At 46.1% G+C, this 21,657-nt stretch overlaps 1 protein-coding gene across 1 annotated transcript in view; it reads right to left on the reverse strand.

Annotated features, from left to right (window-relative positions):
• Positions 1–1,069: 1,069 nt before the first annotated feature.
• Positions 1,070–21,657, reverse strand: part of SEPTIN11 (septin 11) — a 77,091-nt gene continuing 56,503 nt past the window's right edge. Inside the window, exons 4-10 of the mRNA XM_008143655.3 lie at positions 17,791–17,977; positions 13,858–14,019; positions 12,202–12,298; positions 10,115–10,283; positions 8,007–8,139; positions 5,816–6,003; positions 1,070–2,314 (exon numbers count right to left, since the gene is read on the reverse strand). Coding sequence (XP_008141877.2) covers positions 2,299–2,314; positions 5,816–6,003; positions 8,007–8,139; positions 10,115–10,283; positions 12,202–12,298; positions 13,858–14,019; positions 17,791–17,977 — 952 coding nt within the window. The 3' untranslated portion in view covers positions 1,070–2,298. The remainder of the gene's footprint in view (positions 2,315–5,815; positions 6,004–8,006; positions 8,140–10,114; positions 10,284–12,201; positions 12,299–13,857; positions 14,020–17,790; positions 17,978–21,657) is intronic.

Genomic DNA, 21,657 nt, shown 5'->3' on the forward strand with positions numbered 1-21,657 from the left:
CATGCAAAGGCGAAAGCACATCCAATTAGATTGGAGGGTATCATTTACTCCGTGCAGAGCCAAGGACTACTGTGAAAAAAGGCACAGACACAGAAAGAAGGACAGCAATAACAAACTAAACGGGGCCAGGGAGCAGGGGCAGGAGAAAGTTCGGAAGCAATGCATTTTTAAAAAGCTTCTACAGTCTATATATTTCTTCTGGTTTTTTATTCTCTGACTCTCCATATGATCTATCTTACTGTGAAAAGTTTAATGGGAAAAAATCAACCATCTTGGAATCAAAGTCAGCTGGATGCCTTTCGAGGCGAGGCTCGCTTTAAAGTGATGCATTTTGAGAATTTAGAAGTGTATTTCCTGTTACAAAGCACAAAAATGCTCACACAAGCAGCAGTTGGGACAAGCATACAACACAAGGATTCAAGCTTTTGTCTGGTGCAAGCAAATGAGCAAGTACAGCCCGTGGTTAGAATCAGCAAGCCATCCGATAGCCGCTGCTCCACAGCCAGCATCACACTAGAATCATTAAAAAAAAAAAAAAGACAAAACCAGAAACCTTGGCCCAGTTACTCTGAAACTTGTCTCAATATCACTAATGCTGCTCCTAGTTTGTAGTTTCTGTCCCAACTTAGTGCTCCAATGAAACCGATTTCTTAACTTGGCCTAATTAAGCCAAATCAGTTCATGGAAGACCATTCCTTTCCCCTACGAGTATGATTGAGGACCAAGAGAAGGGAAAAATAATCTTTACTGGAATCATCTATAGACTTAATAATGTGTGTGTGTGTGTGTGTCAGGGGAGGGGCAGTGTATTCTATGCTATTTATGTAGGACTAGTAAGTCCAGAAGGAAAATGCAGGAAATAAAGCATCGGGTTCATGAGAAATGCAGTCTTTAATGTAAGAAGCAGGAGACTATAGAGTTAGAGGGAAAGCTGGTGGGATCTCGTTATTAGAAAGGGGGGAGAAAATCAAGAGGGAAGGATAAGCCTTATAAAGGAACAGTATGGAAAGAAGGTTACATATGCCCATTTCCATACAACAATGGGGGGTAGCCTATAGCCTATGTCATGGCATATGGGTTAGTCCTAACCTTCATTGATTGGCATAAAGAGGGAGGTGAGCTAGTTGTGAAGGGAAAGGTGAGGAAATTCCTTCAAGACAGCTGGATTTGAAAGACCAGCTGTAATATTTTTTTTTCCCTTTATTGCCAAATAGCAAAAGGACCCCTATGCCAGGAGGTTGGAGGTGAAGTTGAATTTCTACTTTCTTTGACTTTTGGGTTTGTGTTATGTTCCTTCCCATTTCTACCTGAAATTGACAAGTCACCCTCAAATTTGTGCTGCAGATGATACACAATTTACAACACACTTTTTATTTGAAGGATTTGTGAAAATTTTCTTCTCCTGATTATTGAAAAATGTTATTGGAGGTACCAAATCCCTGGCGTCAGTCGTTAGGTCTTCCTCTCTGCCCACGGAGAGCAGATTTCGGTGTTTATGGAAGATTGCTAATTCTGAGTAGTAGGGAGGCTGTGGCAAGCCCATCATCCTTAGTAGCTTCTTCTAAGCAATGTTGCTTTATCCAACTTTTGAGATTGCCGATTATGAAACTATGATTATGTTCACTTTTATCAGTGTAGCCTTGATCCGCTTACAGTTCAACTTGGCCAGAATTTGAAAGATAGGGGTTCAGACACATTTTTAAAGCCATAAGCAGAGACAGTCAGTCTGAACAGACCCACAACCCAGACCAAATAATGTTATTATAATAGTGAGCAATCCATGCAAGTTCAAAAGTCATACACAGCTTACCCACTGGCCTGCCTACGTGCAAAGCTATCTTGGGTTTGGGGTGGGTGTGGAGAAGAGACAGAGTGAACTCAGGGCTTTTGCCATCATGAGTAATTAAGAACAGTAAGTTGTCATGGATATTCAGGTTTATGGTTCAGCTGCTGAGGAGGTGAGTTTTCCTGTCAGACGAACATGGAGCAATTTACCCTCCTTCCCTCCGTCCAAAGCAACATACAAGTAGCAGGCATGCTTCCTGCCGCCACTCAGAACGGGCATGAAAGGCAACTCATTTACTTCCAGAGGCAAAGTCCAGCTGCACAGAGCTTTTGCTGTCATTCCCTTGTTCTATCACTTTCCAGCACCCAACAACATTCAGCAAAATGAGTTAAGAGTTATTGGTATCTGGGGAAAGGTAATAAAAAAAAAAAAAAAAAAAGGACACAGATGGCAGCGATACAATATTACTGCAAAAGCAGGTGAATGCGGGACCATCCTTGGCTTGCCAGGCTTTATGTGAAGCTTGCACTGCAAGTTAAAAAACAAAACAAAAAAGTTAGAAATAATAACAAAAAGGAAAGGGAAATTAGGAGCGCCAGCACCAGCGTTTGGTGATGGTGAATGCTCATGCAATGATTATGGAACTGACAGAAATTGAAACCAAAAATCTGAACAAGCTATTCTACATGACAAGCAAAAGCAACGTTTTGATACCGAATTAAAGAACACGTGGTTAGTTTCCATTTGCATGTAATTTAGAATTCACAGGTGGCTCCATGAAACCACTACATGTTCTAATGGAAGGATTTACTGTTTGATTTTCATTTTGTCCAATTACACAAAACCATTATCTATTGTGTTAGATTTGGGCATCACATCTGTACTAAAGAGGAGTTGCATCTCCCATTTCTGAGCTCCAGGAGTAAGAGAATAAATATGCTATAAATGACTTGGAATAATTAACTCGGGGGTTGCAATCCAGTGGATGGAGGACATGCTACTGATCCACTTGGGAAGGAAATGAAAAGGGACAATCAGTATGTGGTTACAGCCAGAGCAATGCCAGGAGCCCTCCCCTCTTACAGGTTCAAGGCAGTGCCAAATCCCAGATCCACACGTCTAACTGTAGGCAAGTCCAAATCATGCAACTTCATTCCTTAGCAAGAGTCAATAAAAAAATAAATAAAAAGTGAGTGGATGGTTGTATAAACTATAGTTATCAGATGCCAGCCAGGCACAGTTTTAAAATGATGAATTTTAAAACTTTCTTTTGAACGTATCGTAACCAGCAAATGGCTGCTGGCAAGTTGTGCAAACTCCTCCGAAAAGATGGACACTGTCCAGTGAACAACTTACCGTCGGGCAGTCCCACCTCTGCGGTGTAGCCGCAACCAAGGAAAGGGACTTGGTGGCCAGAGATGGCAGGAGGTGGGGTCCAGCTAATGGCAGTGCCGGGGTTAGTTCTACTTTGTCTGTAATCTTAGGAAATGTTATATGATCTCATGCCACTACAGGTCAAGGAGAAGGATAAAGCCTTACCTACGTTAGAAAGGGAGCATGTCATTAAAATAGAAAAAAAAACACAGAATTTAGAACTATCAGAAACGCCGAGTCAGGCTCTGAGGGGGGACATAGCAGGTGAATAAATAAGCATCTCTTCTGTTGTTCTCGCCCTAGAGCCATGCCAGCTCCAAGTGGCTGCCCACGGACCCGGCCTCTGCCGCGGCTGCCCGTGGAGGAAAGAGTCTTCCGTGTACGTGAGTGCGGCTCTGGGGACCCCGGCTACCGTCTGTCTGTGGTCCTCTCCCCTCAGAGCTCTCCACCGGCAGTCGGAGGAGTGGTGCTTCTTTTGTTTTTGTTTTATTTAATTTTACACTTCAGGACGCCAACCGGCAGTGGATTTCACTGCTCAAAGGGTCAAGTGTGGAAAAGGGTGAAAACCTAGAAGTTACTGAAAACTACGTGCCATGGGCAGGCACAAAACCTGGTGACTCCTGCGCACCAAATTAAGCCTAATTCCACGAATAATACATGAGAATATATAAATGAGGCCAAAGTAGAATTCACACATACTTGAAATACGTATGCACATTGCACACATGCACACTGAGAGCATCAGACATCGCTAAGGCCCAAGGACGGGAAGAAAATAACCTGAAATGCTCAACAGGGCGAGGAAAAACCTCCCTATGCCGGCAAGTCTGTTACTAGATAGATTTTTTTTTTTAAATGGAGGCACAATACCGATCAGCTCTTGGAATTTTTATTGCTTAAAGGCACATCCAGTATATGTGAAATATCCTTAGAACATTGCTGGTCTTTTATAAACACTTTTAGTTCTAAAATATATACCTTTACATACATTAGTGCTTCAGGATAAGAAAGACTTAGCTTTGGGTTTCCTAAGCTGTGAGTCAGCAGCTTTTCCTGTTTCATTCATGCCTATAGATGCAGACACAGACACACAGACACACATACACACACACACACACGCACACACCCCTATCCCTATTTCTGTCTTGGGTGAGTGGGTCAACAAAGGTCTGATGTCAAATGGCTTTCCGTTTGTCTTCACCGCAACAGCTGCTGTACTGGCTCTGCACGGGGAGTGTCACTGCCAGTGGCCGACGCTCTGCCGGTGTGCGTAGCTACAAAGAGCTTTCCTGAACTAGATTATGTTCGAGGCAATCGTTAGCCAGAACTCATCTAGCATAACTAAGTTTTCGGCCCTTGGGGTCCTCTCATCACTTGGGTCTGTACCAACCCCGTTAAAATCACACCTCCTCTACACTGCCGCCTCTCTAGGGCTTAGAAAACGTGCCTGCCCCTTGCCCTCCGCATGCACTCTCTGCTGCCTCCGAGCTTGTCCAGCGTTCAGAGTACAAAGTGAAGCACTTTCGTGTGTCACGGCAGCAGTGCGTTTTGATTTCTACCACGGGCTTCGTGACACGATTCCTCAAGGGGAGTCTGTTCACCAAGACACAGCGACCAGTCCCTACGGCAGGTCTCAATTCCTGTGCAGACTCAATCCTATCTTCGACATTTTAAAAAAAAAGGGTCTTTGCCTGCTCGAGTGCCACCATTTTTATGGTTTACTTGTCAGCTTTTCCCCTAGAATGTTAGCGTCTCAGGATGGACAGCAAGAATCCCAAGCAATTTCCGAGTGGTCCTATTGCTGCCCTGAGAGCACTGCCTGGGTGGCCATCCAGCCACACACAGCTTTTCCAGGCATCTCGCTGACCCTGAGCCTCCTGTCAAACCAGCAGCTAATGCCTTAAACTGCACTGTCTGGTCTTTAAGGGATTTGACATGAAACTTCAAATCACCGGAGAATGACAAGGAAGGCCCTGAGCTCCAGTGGATTCGGGAGCTGCCACTGGAGCATCATGGGAAGTGACCAACACGAGAGCAGGCTCTGACCCTTTGGCTCATTAAACCAAAGCCATGTTTAAAAATGTTTTTCTGTGCGTGGGTACAGGCGTGTCTTGAGGGTTGTTGCGGGTGGTCTTAACTGGATGGGATTGTGACCCCATTTTCGCAATAAAACAACTAATCGTCTTGTTGAATTTAGAGGAAAACTAGTGGCCACTAGCAGTTCTTCCAAATCTTTCATTTGGGGACCAATGACTGGCTTATCAAGCCTAACAATGCAGACTAGAAAAATAACTGTAACAATCGTAACTTTAGGATGCTCTTTATCGGGAGTCACGAGGACCGTCTCCGAAGGGTCGTGAGAGAAATAAACCGTCTTCCCCAAAGTCCTAGTGTTGGTGCAGAAGACGAGACTGGAGACAAAAGTGAGTCCAGTCCTGACTGCTGGGTCATGTGGCCAAGCCTCATAAAGCAATGTTTGTGTACCCTTTAGAAATACTTTAAAAACCTGTATCTTCTTCCCTGCACTGTGGAGAAAATACTTGCTTGGATCTTCCTGGTAACAGACCAGTTTCCAGTCTGGAAATGGGAAAAGCAGAGACATGCAAGAGGAATGAACTGTTAGAGGGCCCCAGCACCGGGGGGACGCCTGCTTACTTTTTCTTATCCTTGTCTTTCTTGGTTTGCTGGGCCCCAGACTGCTGGGCCTGGGTCTGCAGCAACTGGGCAGCCGCCTTCTTCTTCTGGAAGTTGTTCACCTCCTCCTCCAGCTCCTTCTTCTTGTCTTCCACTTTCTTCTTCTCTTCTTGGTGTGTCCGCTTCAGGAGGTCAAACTTCTCGTGGAGCTGGAGAGGGCAGGACAAGCTTGGTGAAGGGAGTAGCAAGCAGACCGGTACGAGGTTACTCGGACCTGCTCAGAACAAGGCCTGCGCCACGTTGCTGTCTGTGCTCGAATTACAGAAGCGCAGCAGCGGCCGGTGCTCCGGGAAGAGCCATGTGGAGACAGGAAAGCACCCCGTGGAACCCTGTTCTCCTCTGACACTTGGACCCTGTGGAGCTAAAGGGGACCCTTGCACACTTCTATATAATAAAAGCCTAAGTGACTGTTACTGCAGAACAACCAGAACGACCGGTCGTGCCGAAACCGGTTTGGCTCAGTGGATAGAGTGTCGGCCTGCGGACTCAAGGGTCCCAGGTTCGATTCCGGTCAAGGGCCCGTACCTTGGTTGCAGGCACATTCCCAGTGGGGGGTGTGCAGGAGGCAGCTGATTGATGTTTCTCTCTCATCGATGTTTCTAACTCTCTATCCCTCTCCCTTCCTCTCTGTAAAAAATCAATAAAATATATTTTTTAAAAAACAAACAAAAAAACGACCGGTCGCCATGATGTGCACTGACCACCAGGGGCAGATGCTCAATGCAGAGCTGCCCCTGGTGGTCAGTGTGCTCCCACAGGTGAGAGCTGCTCAGCCACAAGCCGGGCTCATGGCTGGTGAGCACAGCAGTGGTGGTGGGAGCCTCTCCCGCCTCCGTGGCAGCACTAAGGAGCAGCGAGCCGAGCAGTAAGGAGCAGCGAGCAGGCAGGCGATAAGGAGCAAAGGGTCCCAAATTGCAAGAGGGTTGTCCAACTGCCAGCAATCAGACATCCCCTGAGGGGACACGCCCCCCCACACACACACATTTCGTGCACCTGGCCTCTAGTTTTCTGATAATAAAATACATACTCATTGTAAAGAGCATAAGGAAGAAAAATTATCCATGCTCCTAATAAGAAACTCACCCTAGTGATAAGAGTAGTTCTTAATCTCTAAGTTTTAATTGTCTTTTTAAAAAGACAATATTTTTATTGATTTCAGAGGAAGAGAGAGGGAGAGAGAGATAGAAACATCAATGACAGAGAATCATTGATCGGCTGCCTCCTGCACACCCCGCACTGGGGATCGAGCCCACAACCTGGGCATGTGCCCTTGACTGGAATCAAATCTGGGACCCTCCAGTCTGCAGGCTGACACTATCCACTGAGCCAAACCATCTAGGGCTCTAAGTTTCAGTTGTCTTTATCAGGATCAATTAAAAGGGGATGGTGAGGAAATTAATTAAACAGTTTTATTTGTAAATGTATTGTGCTATCAGTCAAGTACTCGAGATACTCATCGGGGCAAACATATTTCTGTCTCTCTCTTTCTCTCTCTCAATAGGATGAGTGTCCTCTCTCTCTCTCTCTCTCCCACTGGGATGAGTGTTATTTCAGAAATCCATGGGAACTTCTAGGAAGCAGTTCATTGGCCTGGTCCTGGGGAATGACACAAGTCAAAGGGATGTTGGAGTAGAGAGTGCATGCCCACAAAGGGAAGCGTGAACAGAGGTACGGTGGCAAGCAGGTCAAACTCGTGACCAGCGGGCCACATGCTCGAGTTTGACATACCTGGTATACAGAGACCATCACCTATCAGTGCCGAAGGGCCATCCACTGTTTAGCTAACTGAATTGGCTGATAGACTAAACATAATAACAACCACAGAATCTGAAATCTCTTATTTCAAGACGTGTACACTGAGGAAATACAGAGGTACAAAGGAAATGGGACCAGGTCTGGAGATCTAACATCGAATTTTAGTTTCAGCTTTGCTATTAACTAGGTATATGACTGCATAGATTGCTTAACCTTTATAACTCAGTTTTATCATCTGTAAAATGGGGATGAGAATATCTGATCTGCTTTTCTCACTAGGATAGTATGCCACGCAAGCGATAAAATGTTTGTAGAAGGTATTAATACTTAACGTGAAGTATTAATACAACACCTTGCTTATTTCTCTCCCTTGAAAAAGGACAGGTAGATGGCTTACCTCCTTCTCTGCCTCTTTAAGTTCAGCTTCTTTCTCCTTCACTCTCATAACAAACATTTGTCTCATTTCTTCTTCTTTCTTCTGAAGTTCTCCCAGAAATTCATTCCTTTTTGCTTCGTATGTCTCCTGAAGACTATTCAAAAGTCACAAACAAGGACAATGTCATAAAATTGCATAAGAAACCTCAGTTCATAGAGCTTCTACTCAGTCTTCCAAAAACTAGATGAGGCTGCCACTGACCACGTCAAAGACACGGAAAAGGGCACCATCTTCTCTTTAGTTGTGCGGTGATCAGAAAGACAAGTGCATCAAGAACAAGGATGAGTCCATAAGGATGTGCCCGATGGTAGCACAGGGCAGCACTAACAGGCTGTCTCCTACTGGCCAAGTTTTATTCCACATATTCATACACAGAAAGCCTGGGCTGGGCTGGCTGGTATCTTCCAGATCAGCACACCAGGTAGACCCCGAAGACATGATTATGACTTTTAGGAGAGAGAGGTGGTGTGTGTAGGGAGATAAATGCACGGGTACTAGGGCCAGCCAGATCAAGGCTTGGATTCTGGCCTTAGCGAGGGACTGACTAATCTAGGCAAGGGCACGGCCTCTAAGCCTCAATGTATAAGATGTGGGTGGATAGAGCAGGACTTACCTTCCAGGGATATGATTCTGGGAATGAATGGGGGCAGAGTGAGTAAAGCACTTTATGCTTAACAAATATTACTCTCCCCCCTCATTTCCCTCCTGTCCCCAGTTTAGAAAACACACTCAGTGAACCATCTCAAGAGCCACTAGGATACCTAAAGATATCTCACAAAATTGCTACTTTTAAAGTTGTATTACCAATCACAATAGAGCAGGGAGGAGTCTTATTTTTATTTTAAACCCCATCCTCCCTCTGACGGTCTCCCCCAGTACGCAGAGCCCAATAGTTTAAATCGAATGCCATGCCTCAGCTTGATCTCTAAGTCAGAACAAATATATTTACGGAAATATTACCTTCGGTAACACAGCTTAAGAAATCCCACACCCACACCCGTACAAACAGAGAAGCATTTGCTGGCGTTTTATAAGGTGCTATTGCTACTTCTCCCTAGTTTCCAAACTACCTCTATAGCAAATCCAAAAAAAACCCAACCACCCTAGGGCAGCTCAGATCTGGGGGCATGGAGTCTGCCACGCGCACACAGGCTGCCTCAGGCACTATGGCCAGCCAGCTCCCAGGTACCAGAGTAGGAGTTATAGTTGCCACAAAAGAGGAGGAACATAGTCTTTTCTGAGGACCTTTGCCACACACACCACCCCCCCCCCTCTCCTATCAGTAGAGACACCGAGCCCAGACACACTGCCCATTTACATGAAGAAATTGTGAGGGCTCAGTTTGGACAAAGCAATCCTTTCCTGCAAGCCTGGCGTGGCAGCCCCTCCCTCCCTTCCCCTGACACTTCACCAGGCCTGGCACCCTCCCCGGGAGGCCCCTCTCCACACGTGGCTCTGACAAGGCGTGGGCCTTTGCTAAGCCACTAATGACGCATTCATTTCCATATTTTCCCCTTCACATTTTGCCTCTTCATCTCCATCCATCAAAGATGTGGACTGTAAGCAATTTTCTATAAGTTATCCCCTTTCCTACTCACTTGTTGTCAGAATTGCATCAAACCACTGGAAGCTAACAGAGCACTTCTGAAAGAGCAAGCCTTGGGAAGTCAAACCGATTTGGCACAAATGAACGAGGCAAACTTAAGGCGCAGCTGCGCCTTTGTAAATGCCCGGGCCAGCCTCTGTGCCTCTGTGAGTGTCACCATGAAGAGCACGGGTTCAAAACCTCCCCCTGCACCCGTCACTTCCTACTTCCAGGACCTCGGCTGGTTGTTTACACTCCAGGGCCTTAGTTTCCTCCTCTGTAAAATGAGGATGACGACAATGACATCAACCACGCCGGTGGTAGACAATCCCAATAAGGTGGCTGCCACAGTGCCTGGCAATAGATTACCTCCCCTACCAGGTGCTTTCCCTCCGACAGTTCAATCCAACAAGCACTTTGGTGACTCACAACACTCCACCTTCCCCACTGTCCTGGAACACCCGACTTCCAGGTGGCCGCATACCTGAAGGGCTTGCTGTCAGGGTCAGTGTCCTTGAACCCCATCTCCTCGAGCTTACAGCGCCGATACAACTCGTAGTGGCGGGTGTGCGTCTGTTCTCGCAAGTCTTCCATGTTCACGCGGATCAGCATCTCCCGCAGTTTCACAAAATCACAATGGTTTTCATTCTCCACTGCAAGAGACGGGGGAGGGGAAGCGGAGGGCGGGGCTGCGGTCAGTCACTGAAAATCAGAGGGGATGTGTCCAAGATATTGTCACCACTGCTCCTGAAATCGCTCAAAGCCACCGGAAGATCCTCTACTGGATCCACCTCCCTTCCCAATGAAGACAACGTGTCTGACTTTGACCAGAATATTGACGGCAGGAGTGACTGCCAAGTGCCTGTCCAGTGCCGGGCACTGTGGGAGGAGACAGACAAATACTGTCTTTACTCTTCATAATGACTCCTGCTTTGTAGACACAGAAGCATGGATTAGCTCACACAGAGGAAGCAGAGTCTATGTTCAAACACCAGGACGTTTGGCGTCAAAGACAGGCCTAGCCCGGCAGGTGTGGCTCAGTGGTTGAATGTCCACATACGAAATAGGAGGTTATGGTTCGATTGCCAGTCAGGGCACATGCCTGGGGTGCGGGCTTGATCCCCAGCAGAGGGTGTGCAGGAGACAACAGATCAATGATGCTCTATCATCACTGATATTTCTATCTCTCTTTCCCTTCCTCTCTGAAATCAATAACAAATCTATATATAGAAAAGCCTACGTGACTGAACGACTGGTTGCTATGTCGCACACTGACCACCAGGGGGCAGATGCTCAACGTAGGAGCTGCCCCCTGGTGGTCAGTGCGCTCCCACAGCCAACCTCCTGTGGCTGGTCAACCTCCCACGGTCCCTCCGCCTGGCCGGCCGGCCCTGAATGGGACTAGGTGATACAGCCCCGATCACTCACCAGGCTGAGGAACCCCACCCGTACGTGAATTTGTGCGCCGGGCCTCTAGTATATAATAAAAGAAAAAGACAGGCCTATTTCTCCATGCTGTCTGGAGATGCACAAGGATTTTTTAATATATCACCTCCTTTAATTTATCAATAACACTATGAAGAAAATTTTCTCGTGGTAGAGAAATTGGTAAGATTCTTAAAAACTACAATTTTTCTAGGCTCCCAAAGGCATTGTTTCTTCTCACAGACTTATTGCCTTTACTCTGAACAAAGGAAATGGAGGACGCACAGATCTCAAACCAATGAAGGGCCTTTCTGGAGCCATCGTGCTAATCTACAGCGTTGGACACCCTGCTCAGAATGCTCGGCAAGGGCAGGTGACACAGTCCTTGCCAATCAAGGTGGCGTCTGGGAAGCTTCTTCAGGTTAGACACTGTGGCCATGGTTCCCAGCGCCAAATATAGATCAGACATCCTCTTAATTCTCAGATATCTACTGAGATAACATTTATTATTTTTCAAAATAAATTTCATTGATTTCAGAGAGGAAGGGAGAGGAGGGAGAGAGAGATAGAAACATCAATGATGAGAGAGAATTATTGATCAGCTGCCTCCTCCATGCCCCACACGGGGGATCGAGCCTGCAACCGAGGGATGTGCTCTGACAGGGACTCAAATCATGACCTCCAGGTTCATTGGTCGACGCTCAACCACTGAGCCATGGCGGCTGGGCCTGAAATAACATTTAATTGGAGGACAATGTTCCCAGGGGAGAACAAGTATGGAGAGACAAGTATTCTCTTGTTTGCAAGAAACGCTTTGCAGCTTTCTTATACTTTACTGATGAAAATGGTTCAGACTCCTAGGGAAGAACTCTCCTATCAGGAATTTATACTGAATTTCCCACAAGCCATTTTTTAGGGGCTGCCTCATTGGCACTAGGGCTTTGCAGCCACCTCTCTCCACTGTTCCCATCGTCCTACCTGGTCCCTGTTTCTTTCTCACCTCCATGACTGCCAGGTGTACAACCCTGCCACTCCCTTCCACCTGCCCACGATTAAGGAGCCCCTCAAACACGGTGGGGAGGGACAAACGTGATCAGTCATCACAGGGGTTGAATGTGAAGAATCCCTTCCCTGCCCCACACATACCCTGCACCACGCCCCACGGGTACTGCCTGGCCTTGGCCATCTTGTTGCCGATCTTCACCTCTTCGGTGCTGCCGACCACGGCAAATGGCAGGTGGACCTGCCAACAACAGAAGGATGGAAAGTACAATGAGTCCTCACTGAATGTCGTCAACAGGTTCTTGGAAACGGCAACTTTAAGTGAAACGACCATAAAATGAGATCATTTTACTGGAGTTTCATTAACATCAACAAGAGTTAAGTTCCTATGGCATATTTCTGGTCACAAAAGCACCACCGAAATTATAAAGACCCAAATACTTCTGCACATGGAAATGCATGTGAGCTACACATACAGAGAAGATTAATAAAAACAAGTAAGATCATTATTTCCTAACCTGCTGGCCAGGGCCTCTCCTGGAAGCTCAGAGCACCAGGGGGGACCCTCCCTGGACAGGACGCCCGCCCTTCCACCACAGGGCGCACTCGCACTCACACTCTCACCCACACCCACACTTGGACTGGGACAATTAGATACACGTGGTTCACCCAACATGCACATCTCTGGGATGTGGGGGAACCCAGAGTATCCAGAGAAAACACACGCAGATATGGGGAGAACGCGACACCACCACACGGACAGTGGGCCTGGTCAGGAGACAATTTTTCCTTCACTCATCAAAGTCTTAACGAAATGACGGTGAACAAAGTGCCGTTATTCAAGGACCTGCTGCAGTTACCTCCCCAGCTCTGGCGAAGGCTGGTTTTCCACCTGCCTCTATACTCTCCCCGCTGCTGCAGGCCTCTGCTCAGGGGCAGGAGAAGCCGGGAGGGTAGGAGAGGGAAATGCTGCAGTCGTGGGTATATATGTGTGGTGTGTGTGTGTGTGTGTGTGTGTGTGTGTGCGTCCTACCCATCCACACCCATTCTGAATATTTGATCTGAGCTAGATCCATGGGGGAACTGCCTGGGTCTTTGCAACTAGACAGTAAGCTTTAGACGCAAGCTGTCCAATACAGTAGCTGCTAATCTATGTGGCCCTTGAGCCTTTGAAATGGGGCTCGCGGAGTCAGGAAACGGAATTTCACTTTGCTGCAAACTCAAATCTTCTAAAAAGAGAAGAACCAGTTTTGTCCATGTGGATGCAAGTGTTAAAGAAGAATGATCTTTGGGGTATTTATTTTATACTTAAAAAACTTTTAAGTATGTCAGGAGTAACTAGGTGCGCATCCAAGTTGGAATGTTTTATGAATGGAACCTACACACTGGATTTCAGACTGACTCTGAGAAAGGGGGAAGGACAGGAACCAATCTCAGGAGCGAAGTGGGGCCGGCGGCCATGTTTCTGCCAACCCTGGCACAAGCGAGCAGAGATCTACTTCCAGCAAGCGGCTCCGTGGGAAACAGTGCTGGGCTGGCACCCCCTTTAAGATTCGCGGTAGAAATCATGTAACTGTTATCCAGTGGGGAGGAAACGTGAGATCACCTTGCTTAACGCTCCCATTTGACAGATGGGAAAACTGAGGGGCACAGTGGCTAAATGACTTGAACTGGTGGCAGAGCTGGCCACACTGAAGACATCAAACTCCCAGTCTAGGGTCCCAGTCGCTCTACAATGCCGATACGAAGCAAAGCCTTCTGGAAAATCACTGCTCGGCCCTTTCTCACTTGGGGACTTACACTCATTGTCGCATTGATCTCTGCCACCGTTTCTTCATCTGTGGGAAACTGATATATCTGGACTCCATTGCTGACCAGTTCACTCATGATCTTACTCTTGAATTTGTGTAATTCGTTCTTGGCGATGGTGTCAGCTTTTGCAATTATTGGGATGATGTTCACCTATAAAACAGATACAATTCCAACGTAAGAAAAACAGACAAATGAATAAAAATAGCAAACAGGTAAGGGAAAACGTTAAAACTTCACTTAAAGAATAGAGGTGATATTGACAATAGGACCTTGGACGTAGGTTCAAAATTAAGAAGACATGGGATGATTTTTTAGTCCCACCTGCGAACACTTTCACTTCCCCCTCGGCGCTGGAAGCCTACTTGCCATTTCCTCTCCTGGGCTACCTCAGCTTCGGCACAGAGTAAAAGGAAGTTACTTGATGAGAACAGGCGATAACGAAGAAGCCTATCCTTTGAGTAACCAGCCACTCCTTTTAGGCCCCTCCCTGCTCCTTAGGAGCCTGATTTTTGCAAGTTCCTGGCAGTGTCAAGTTTTCCTTAGTTAGAACAGTGGAATATTCAGCTCTATGCGGGAAACATCCCTTTGTCCTTCTGATAACCTGAGGGGAGCACCTAAGTATTCACCAAAACAAACATGGTTTCACCTACTTTTAAACTTTTCAAAATCACACCAACCAGTTCTTTAGGCCAGAAGGAGACCTATGCCCGAGGCCGGGCTCGCTTTCAGCTATCAGTTACCTGGACCAGGGGAGTGTGACAGCAGCAGAAAGCCCCGAAGAGAGCCAAGGTGTCCTGCAGGGCAAGCCCCGGGCCCTGAGGTGGGACACTCATCTCCCAGCTTCTGTCAGCGCTGTCCACAGCATGCAGTCTTAAAAATTCACCTTGAAGATTAACATTCCTCCACTCCCTCGTAGGTACCGAGGCTTCAGTAAGATGCTGCTGCCATCCGATACCTGGGACCCTGCTCTCCACCCAGCTCGGGTGAAAAGGACGGACTCCGTGAGAAAGCCGTCCTGGCCAGAGAGTCTCTAGGGAGGCTTTCCAGGTCACGTCTGCATTCCTTCGAGTCTCCTTTTATCCCAAGAGCCAAATCAAAAATCCTTGATAACTGCTGCTGATATATTTCAGAAATCTATTACCTTCCATTTGCCTCAAAATGAAAAATCAAATGAACTGAAAAGTAGATCAGTCCCTTGCAAATCTTTGCAGAAACTATCATAGTCTTAGTTTCAGTTTGACCTTAACTCTCCACTTTACTTGTATAAACAAACCTCGGACAATATGTTTTTTTTGTGTTTTTTTTTTTAAAATATGATTTTATTGATTTTATTGATAAACCAGAATGAGATGATATGTTGCTAGAAAACCCTACTCCTCAACCAACTCCCAATCTCATCACGCTTGGGCTTCCTCCAGCAAGGGGCAGACAAAAAACAAAAACACATCAACACATCACTGACCGGTGGGGTGGGGGGGAGGGAGAAACAGTGGGACATTGGGATCGGGACCTAAGGAACAGAAACCTCTGGCTGCTCACACGGGCTGTCTTTTGTACACATTGACTGTTCAGCTAATATCCACACAGACAAAATGGCAGAGGGCCACTGCTTTTTGGTCAATTTGATCAGAGTAGATAGACAAACCAGGCAATTTAGACTTAAGGTCTCTTTTTCCTCATCCTCGGGGACTTGCAAATCTTTCCTGAAATTACCCTAGTCTTAGTTTCAGTTGGGTAAGACTCTGTATTGAACTCGAAAGGAGGTTAGGATGCAGGAGAAAATGCCATAGCTTCGTTCTGTGGTTGTCCTCATTGGCTGCTGATATATTTCAGAAATCTATTACCTTCCATTTGCCTCAAAATGAAAAATCAAATGAACTGAAAAGTAGATCAGTCCCTTGCAAATCTTTGCAGAAACTATCATAGTCTTAGTTTCAGTTTGACCTTAACTCTCCACTTTACTTGTATAAACAAACCTCGGACAATACGTTTTGTTTTGTTGTTTTTTTTTCAGATGCCCCCTAGCACTAACTCTACACCAGTTGTCTGAAAGCAGTTTAACCTGCTTTGTGGTGACTTTTCCTTGGTGAGCTATGTTTGTTTTTCCTTGTTTTCTTTTCCCTTTAAAATCAACTCTACTCAACATTATCCTCTTGGGTATGAACATTAGCCCTGCGTGGTCTATCCACGGGCCTCGGTGAGGAAGCCACCTGCCTCTCCGCTCTTCCCCACCCGCTTTCCAGATGCAGGGAACAGCTCACTGCACAGGACCCCCGACCGTGGGTGCGGATGCCTCACTGCACTGGGCCACAGGCAGTGAAGAAGGGTTTCTATTTACCCTCCAGCAGCACTCCAGCTGCAGTAACCCTTTCAGGCTGCTCGAGTATTCTCCTGCGAACCAGTGCTGGACGCCTGAGGAGCTGGCCCTGCATCAAGCCACTGCGGCCCTCGGTGGGCCATCCACCCAGAGCCCCGGGGACAGGCTGCGCTTCCAGCGTTCTCTCACTATCATGCCCCACTGGAGAGAAAGCATCTCTACGGAGTTGTCTGGACAAAAATAAGATAAAGCAACACCCAACAAAGCCGCCTAAGGATGACGAGACTTTGTACTGGACTCAAAAGGAAGTGAGAATTTAGGAGAAAATACCATAGCTTCGTTTTGTGGTTGTTCTCATCTGCTGCTGATTTATTTCAGAAATCGACTATCTCCCATTTACCTCAAAATGGGAAATTAAATGAACTGAAACGCAGATCAGCTCCTTCCTTCAAATGCTGTGAAAGAGAGAGGTGATCAATGTGGAAAGCTCAGGGGTCAAACTGAAACTAGGACTTCACTTCTTTTCAACTCATGGGTGCAAGTCAGCTTCAAAATCTAAGACGGACTGTTATCACAGAGATAAAAAATGAACTTCTTTTTTCATTCTAAACTTCAAATTAAAGCCACACCTTTTAAGAGATGTTGCGAAAATTTTTAAGGAAACAAAGAAATAGTAAGTTTATGTTTCAATCTCGCTAACTTAACCCCTCTTGCGACCATTTCCCTGTCTCCACTAAGTAATTTCCCAACTCACCAGACCATACACTGATGCTAATTTAAGAACTAAAAATAGCCCTGGCCAGTGTGGCTCAGATGGCTGGGTGTTGTCCTGTGTACCGGGAGGTTGCCGGTTCGACTCCTGGTCGGGACACATGCCCAGGTTGCAGGCTCAATGCCCAGTAGGGGGCTTGCAGGAGGCAGCCAATCGATGGATGTTTCTCTCTCATTGATGTTTCTCTTTCTTTCTCTCCCTCTCTCTCTATAAAAAAAAAAAAAAAAAAAAATCAATAAACTATTTAAAAAATAAGAAAAAAGAACTAAAAATACTTTGTAACAAAGCTACAAGGCTTTGTTTTTTTTGTTTTCTCCTAACATCCAGAGAAGTTTTGAAGCATTTTTCTCACATTGCTCAACCCTATGGTTCTATAAACCAGAAAACACAAATTATGGGGTTGGGGGACGAACAGGCAGAGCATGGGGGTTTTCAGGGCAACAAAACTACTGTGTCTGATACTATAATGATGGATACATGTCATTACACATTTGTTCAAACCCACAGGATGTACACCAAGAGGGAACTTAAACGTAAACTATGGACTTTGGGGGATTATGATGTATTGTGCAGGTAATCAATTGTAACAAATGTACCACTCTGAAGGGGGATGCTGGTAATGGGGGAGACTGTGCATGGGGAGGGGGGCGGGGGCATGTGAGAAATCTCTGTCCCTCCCTCTTAATTTTGCTATGAACCCATAACTCTTCTAAAAAAATGTTTTTTTTACAACAAAACAAAAAACATTTACACTGAAAGCAGAGAATAAAGTGGGGTCTTGGAACAAAGGTGAGCTGACAGGAGAGTGGCGGGCAGTAAGGGCGGTGAGTACCTTACTGTCCAGCTTCTTCATGGTGACCAGGTCCAGGGACTTCAGTGAGTGCCCAGTAGGGGCAATGAAGTAGAGGCACGCGTGGATCCTGGTGTCGTGGTAGTTGAAGAGAGACCGTTTGATCTTCAATTCCTCCTGTAAGTAGGCCTCAAACTGGGCATCGATATATTCCACTATTGGCTTGTAGCTGGAATGCAGAAGAACGTTCTCTAAAGCACATTTCCAGTCAGCACACTTCTAGTCAAGGCCTCTCCGGCAGTTCGGCGTGGTACAATGCTCCAGGAATGTCTACGGTTCCCCTGCCCCGAGAGCTAAAGCCCAATTCCCTGCATCCGGGGCCTTCTGACTTGGGTCCCACACCACCCCGGCTCACTGTTTCTGGCCCAGCCACGCACACCAAGCTCTGCCTCCATGCCTTTGCTCACACTAGTTCTTCTACCTGGGACAGTCTCCTTCCCATCACTGTCCTGCCTAACAGTCATCCTCCAAAACAGAGGATAAACAGATGTCGCATGCGGTCGATTCCCCCATGGGACCCTTGAAGATACTGCTAAGAGGTGGTGGCATTTTTTCCTCTTGGGGCAAAACTGAGCCTACAAATCTGTCCCAACAAAGTGATTTTGACAGCCTGCACCAAATGACTGACTCTGGTGCACAAAATAAAACTGGCCTGTGACTTCAGGGTATGGCACCGCCTCCCATTGGGAGCTCGGCCCGGTCCCCTGCCCGTTCCTCCGGAGGTTAGGCGTTCTCTGTGCGCTCATAAAGCCCTGTGCACGTTCCAGGATTCCAGCTATAAACCGAAATGCCTGGACCACTGTGAGCTTCGAGGTTCTTTCCAACTCTAAATGTTATGATTTGAAGATACATTTTATAACCCTCTGCTCACCAAGTTATAATTCAAATATTTTTTGGGTGATTATGTGTGATTCGATGAACTGACCATAAACACAACCATTAAAAGCATATCAGGTGGTGCATAGGTCACTGTGGATAAGCCATGAACTCTCCCGGGTCCCAGGAGACTAGCTGCTCAGGAAAAGTTAGTCAGCAGCAATGAGACCGGCCTATTGGGAATACAAAAGGTTGGTTCTTCCCAACTTACTATGGTGCTGAGGAATGATTTAAACTTTAAGAAACATAAAAACCTTCCAACACTAACCCCAGGACTATAAATTAACTGAAATCCCTGAAAGGGAAGTACAAGTCTTTTAAAATGAAGATGACATCAGACACCTTAAGTGAAAAACAAACAAAAAACAAAAACAAACAAAAATAAAAATAAAACAGAGAAACCAAACAAATTTATGACTCAAACCCAAACCGTCAGATAAAAAGCTTTTCGATGACATTTTTCTTGGAAACTTATCACAAAACCCTTGGTTCATTTTAAGCAGACAAGTCTCTAGAGGTTAAAAAAAAAAAAAAAGTGGAATGTGCCTCAGCAATAAGAATAAAGTTCTCAATCATGGCAAGCAAAATTCCAATGAAAAGGATGAGCAAGTGATAAGTCTTCTATGTTTTTCAATTTTTAAATATAGGCAGGCATTATATAACAATAGTAATCCTCATCTTTATTCCAGGATAGTTATATAGGATGGTGGTTAGAAGCATAGATGCAAGCTAGACCACCTCAGACCACAGTCCAGCTCTACAACTTACCAGCTGTGTGACTCTGGGCAAGTTACTACTAAAGCTCCCTGTTTCTTAGTTTCCTCATAGATAAATCCAGAACAAAAATGGTATCTATATCAGAGAGCTATTGTGGTAAACGAGTGAGCTAATATATGTAAAGGACTAGCACATAAAGTAAGATACAACTATTTCACTGTCATCTAAGAAACAACAAATAAGAAATAGCATGCCTGACATTTTTAAAAGACAAAGGGAAAAAAACAAGAGAACTTTACCCTCACCTGGTTCCATGGCAACCACTCTGCCACTGAGCCCATACCCAGCCAGGGAGGGACCAGGCCCGTCCAATGAAGGCCGTGATGCCCCGTCAGTCCAGGACCTGTTCTTTCAGTCTCCTGACACTGAGGCATGTGTTGGGGGGAATCAAGACACTCCCCCAGCACCCTCCCAGCCCCAAGGGGAGGGAAAGCAGCTCACAGCAGGTGCTCCTTTCCGGCTCCCCAGTCCCTGATTTGCTTCTCAGCACCTCCTCCCCAGCAGTTGTCCAAGCATGTTCTGCTTTCTATTAATTTCCCTTGTAGCCTCTGGTTTGATTCTGATGCTCCAAGATTATGGAAGATAGAACATCTCTCCTTTTTATTGATTTTAGAGAGGAAGGGAGAAAGAGAATCATCAATGATGGGAGAGAATCATTGATTGGCTGCCTCCTGCTCGCCCCCGCACTGGAGATTGAGCCTGCAACCTGGGCATGTGCCCTGACTGGAATCGAACCATGACCTCCTGGTTCATAAATTGATGCTCTACCACTGAGCCATGCCAGCCAGGCCCACCATCTCTCCATTTTAAGTGAGGAACGCTTTCTGCCCTGGATTCAATACAGCCGAGGAAACCTATTGTTGTCTTACATCTCAGGCCTCCTCTGACTTCCTATTACGGAGTGCTGGCCCATCTTTCCATCTCCTTCTTTTTCTCTACATGGTCTCCCTGGAAAGTCACAGCTTTTCCTCTGTTTCACTTGCCACCCACCCGATGATGATCCACACAGATCTCCACTTCCAGCCCCGGTCCTTCACCTGAGCATCAGACCCCTCCATCCGACGGCCTACTAGATGTCTCCAGGTGCTCTTCTAACTAAACGAGTCTAAAATCCAACACTTCATCTTGCCCCCAAGCCCACACTTCCCCATGTCCCTCAGCACAGTGAACGGCACCTCCATCCACATCGCTGGTCAAGGCAGAAACCTCGGGTTCCCCTTCCTACCTCCCACACACAAAAGCCCGTCTGTTTTGTGTGTCACTCTAACCTTATAAGAAAGGTACTCCAGGGGAACTCTTTACCAAAATCACTAGTCCTGTGTGGAACATTTAATGATGTGGAGGAAACAGGTCCAGTGGCTTGATCCTCTGGTTCGCAACCCTTCACACAGATCCCCTGCCCCGTCTCCTCTCCTCTCCACTTCCCCTTCCCGGCATTTCAGTTACAAAGACAAGGACGCTGACTCCCTATTTTGCCTTTTGCTAGTTTCCCTTCTTATAGAAAGGACACCTATTTATATTCAGTTTGGCCAATTCTAACGCCCCTGGATTGTAGCCATATAAACCAGAGGAAATGGGGGGTGGGGAGAGCACATCATATCTAGCCCTTCCGTTTTTCACATGATTTCCTTTTATGGCATGGGACTATTCCCTTTTACCCACCACTCATTTTTTTCACATTCCTTCAGCCACGAAAAACACAATAAAAGGGCAAATGTTGGACTACGAAACTGATGGAATAGATGTTCAGACAATGTTTTTTATCCACCCACTGATCATTCTTGCAAAATAGCCAATGCCATCATTCAAGGCTGCCTCTCCATTTTATATAAGACCAGATACCTACCAAGGAATTTTTTCTATCTTGCTGTTAGCCAAAGTCAATTTTCGTTATTAAAAAAAACAACAACAATTTTCGCCCTAACCGGTTTGGCTCAGTGGATAGAGCGTCGGCCTGTGGATTGAAAGGTCCCAGGTTTGATACTGGTCAAGAGCATGTACCTTGGTTGCGGGCACATCCCCAGTAGGAGGAGGTGTGTAGGAGGCAGCTAATCGATATTTCTCTCTCATCGATGTTTCTATCCCTCTCCCTTCCTCTCTGTAAAAAGAAATCAATAAAATATATTTTTTAAAAATTTTTTGTGTGTTAAAAAATAATTAGAAACCAAAGACTAAACAGTCTACTTCAATTCCATT

This window comes from Eptesicus fuscus, chromosome 2 (genome assembly GCF_027574615.1).
Source record: "Eptesicus fuscus isolate TK198812 chromosome 2, DD_ASM_mEF_20220401, whole genome shotgun sequence".
Lineage (NCBI taxonomy): Eukaryota > Metazoa > Chordata > Mammalia > Chiroptera > Vespertilionidae > Eptesicus > Eptesicus fuscus.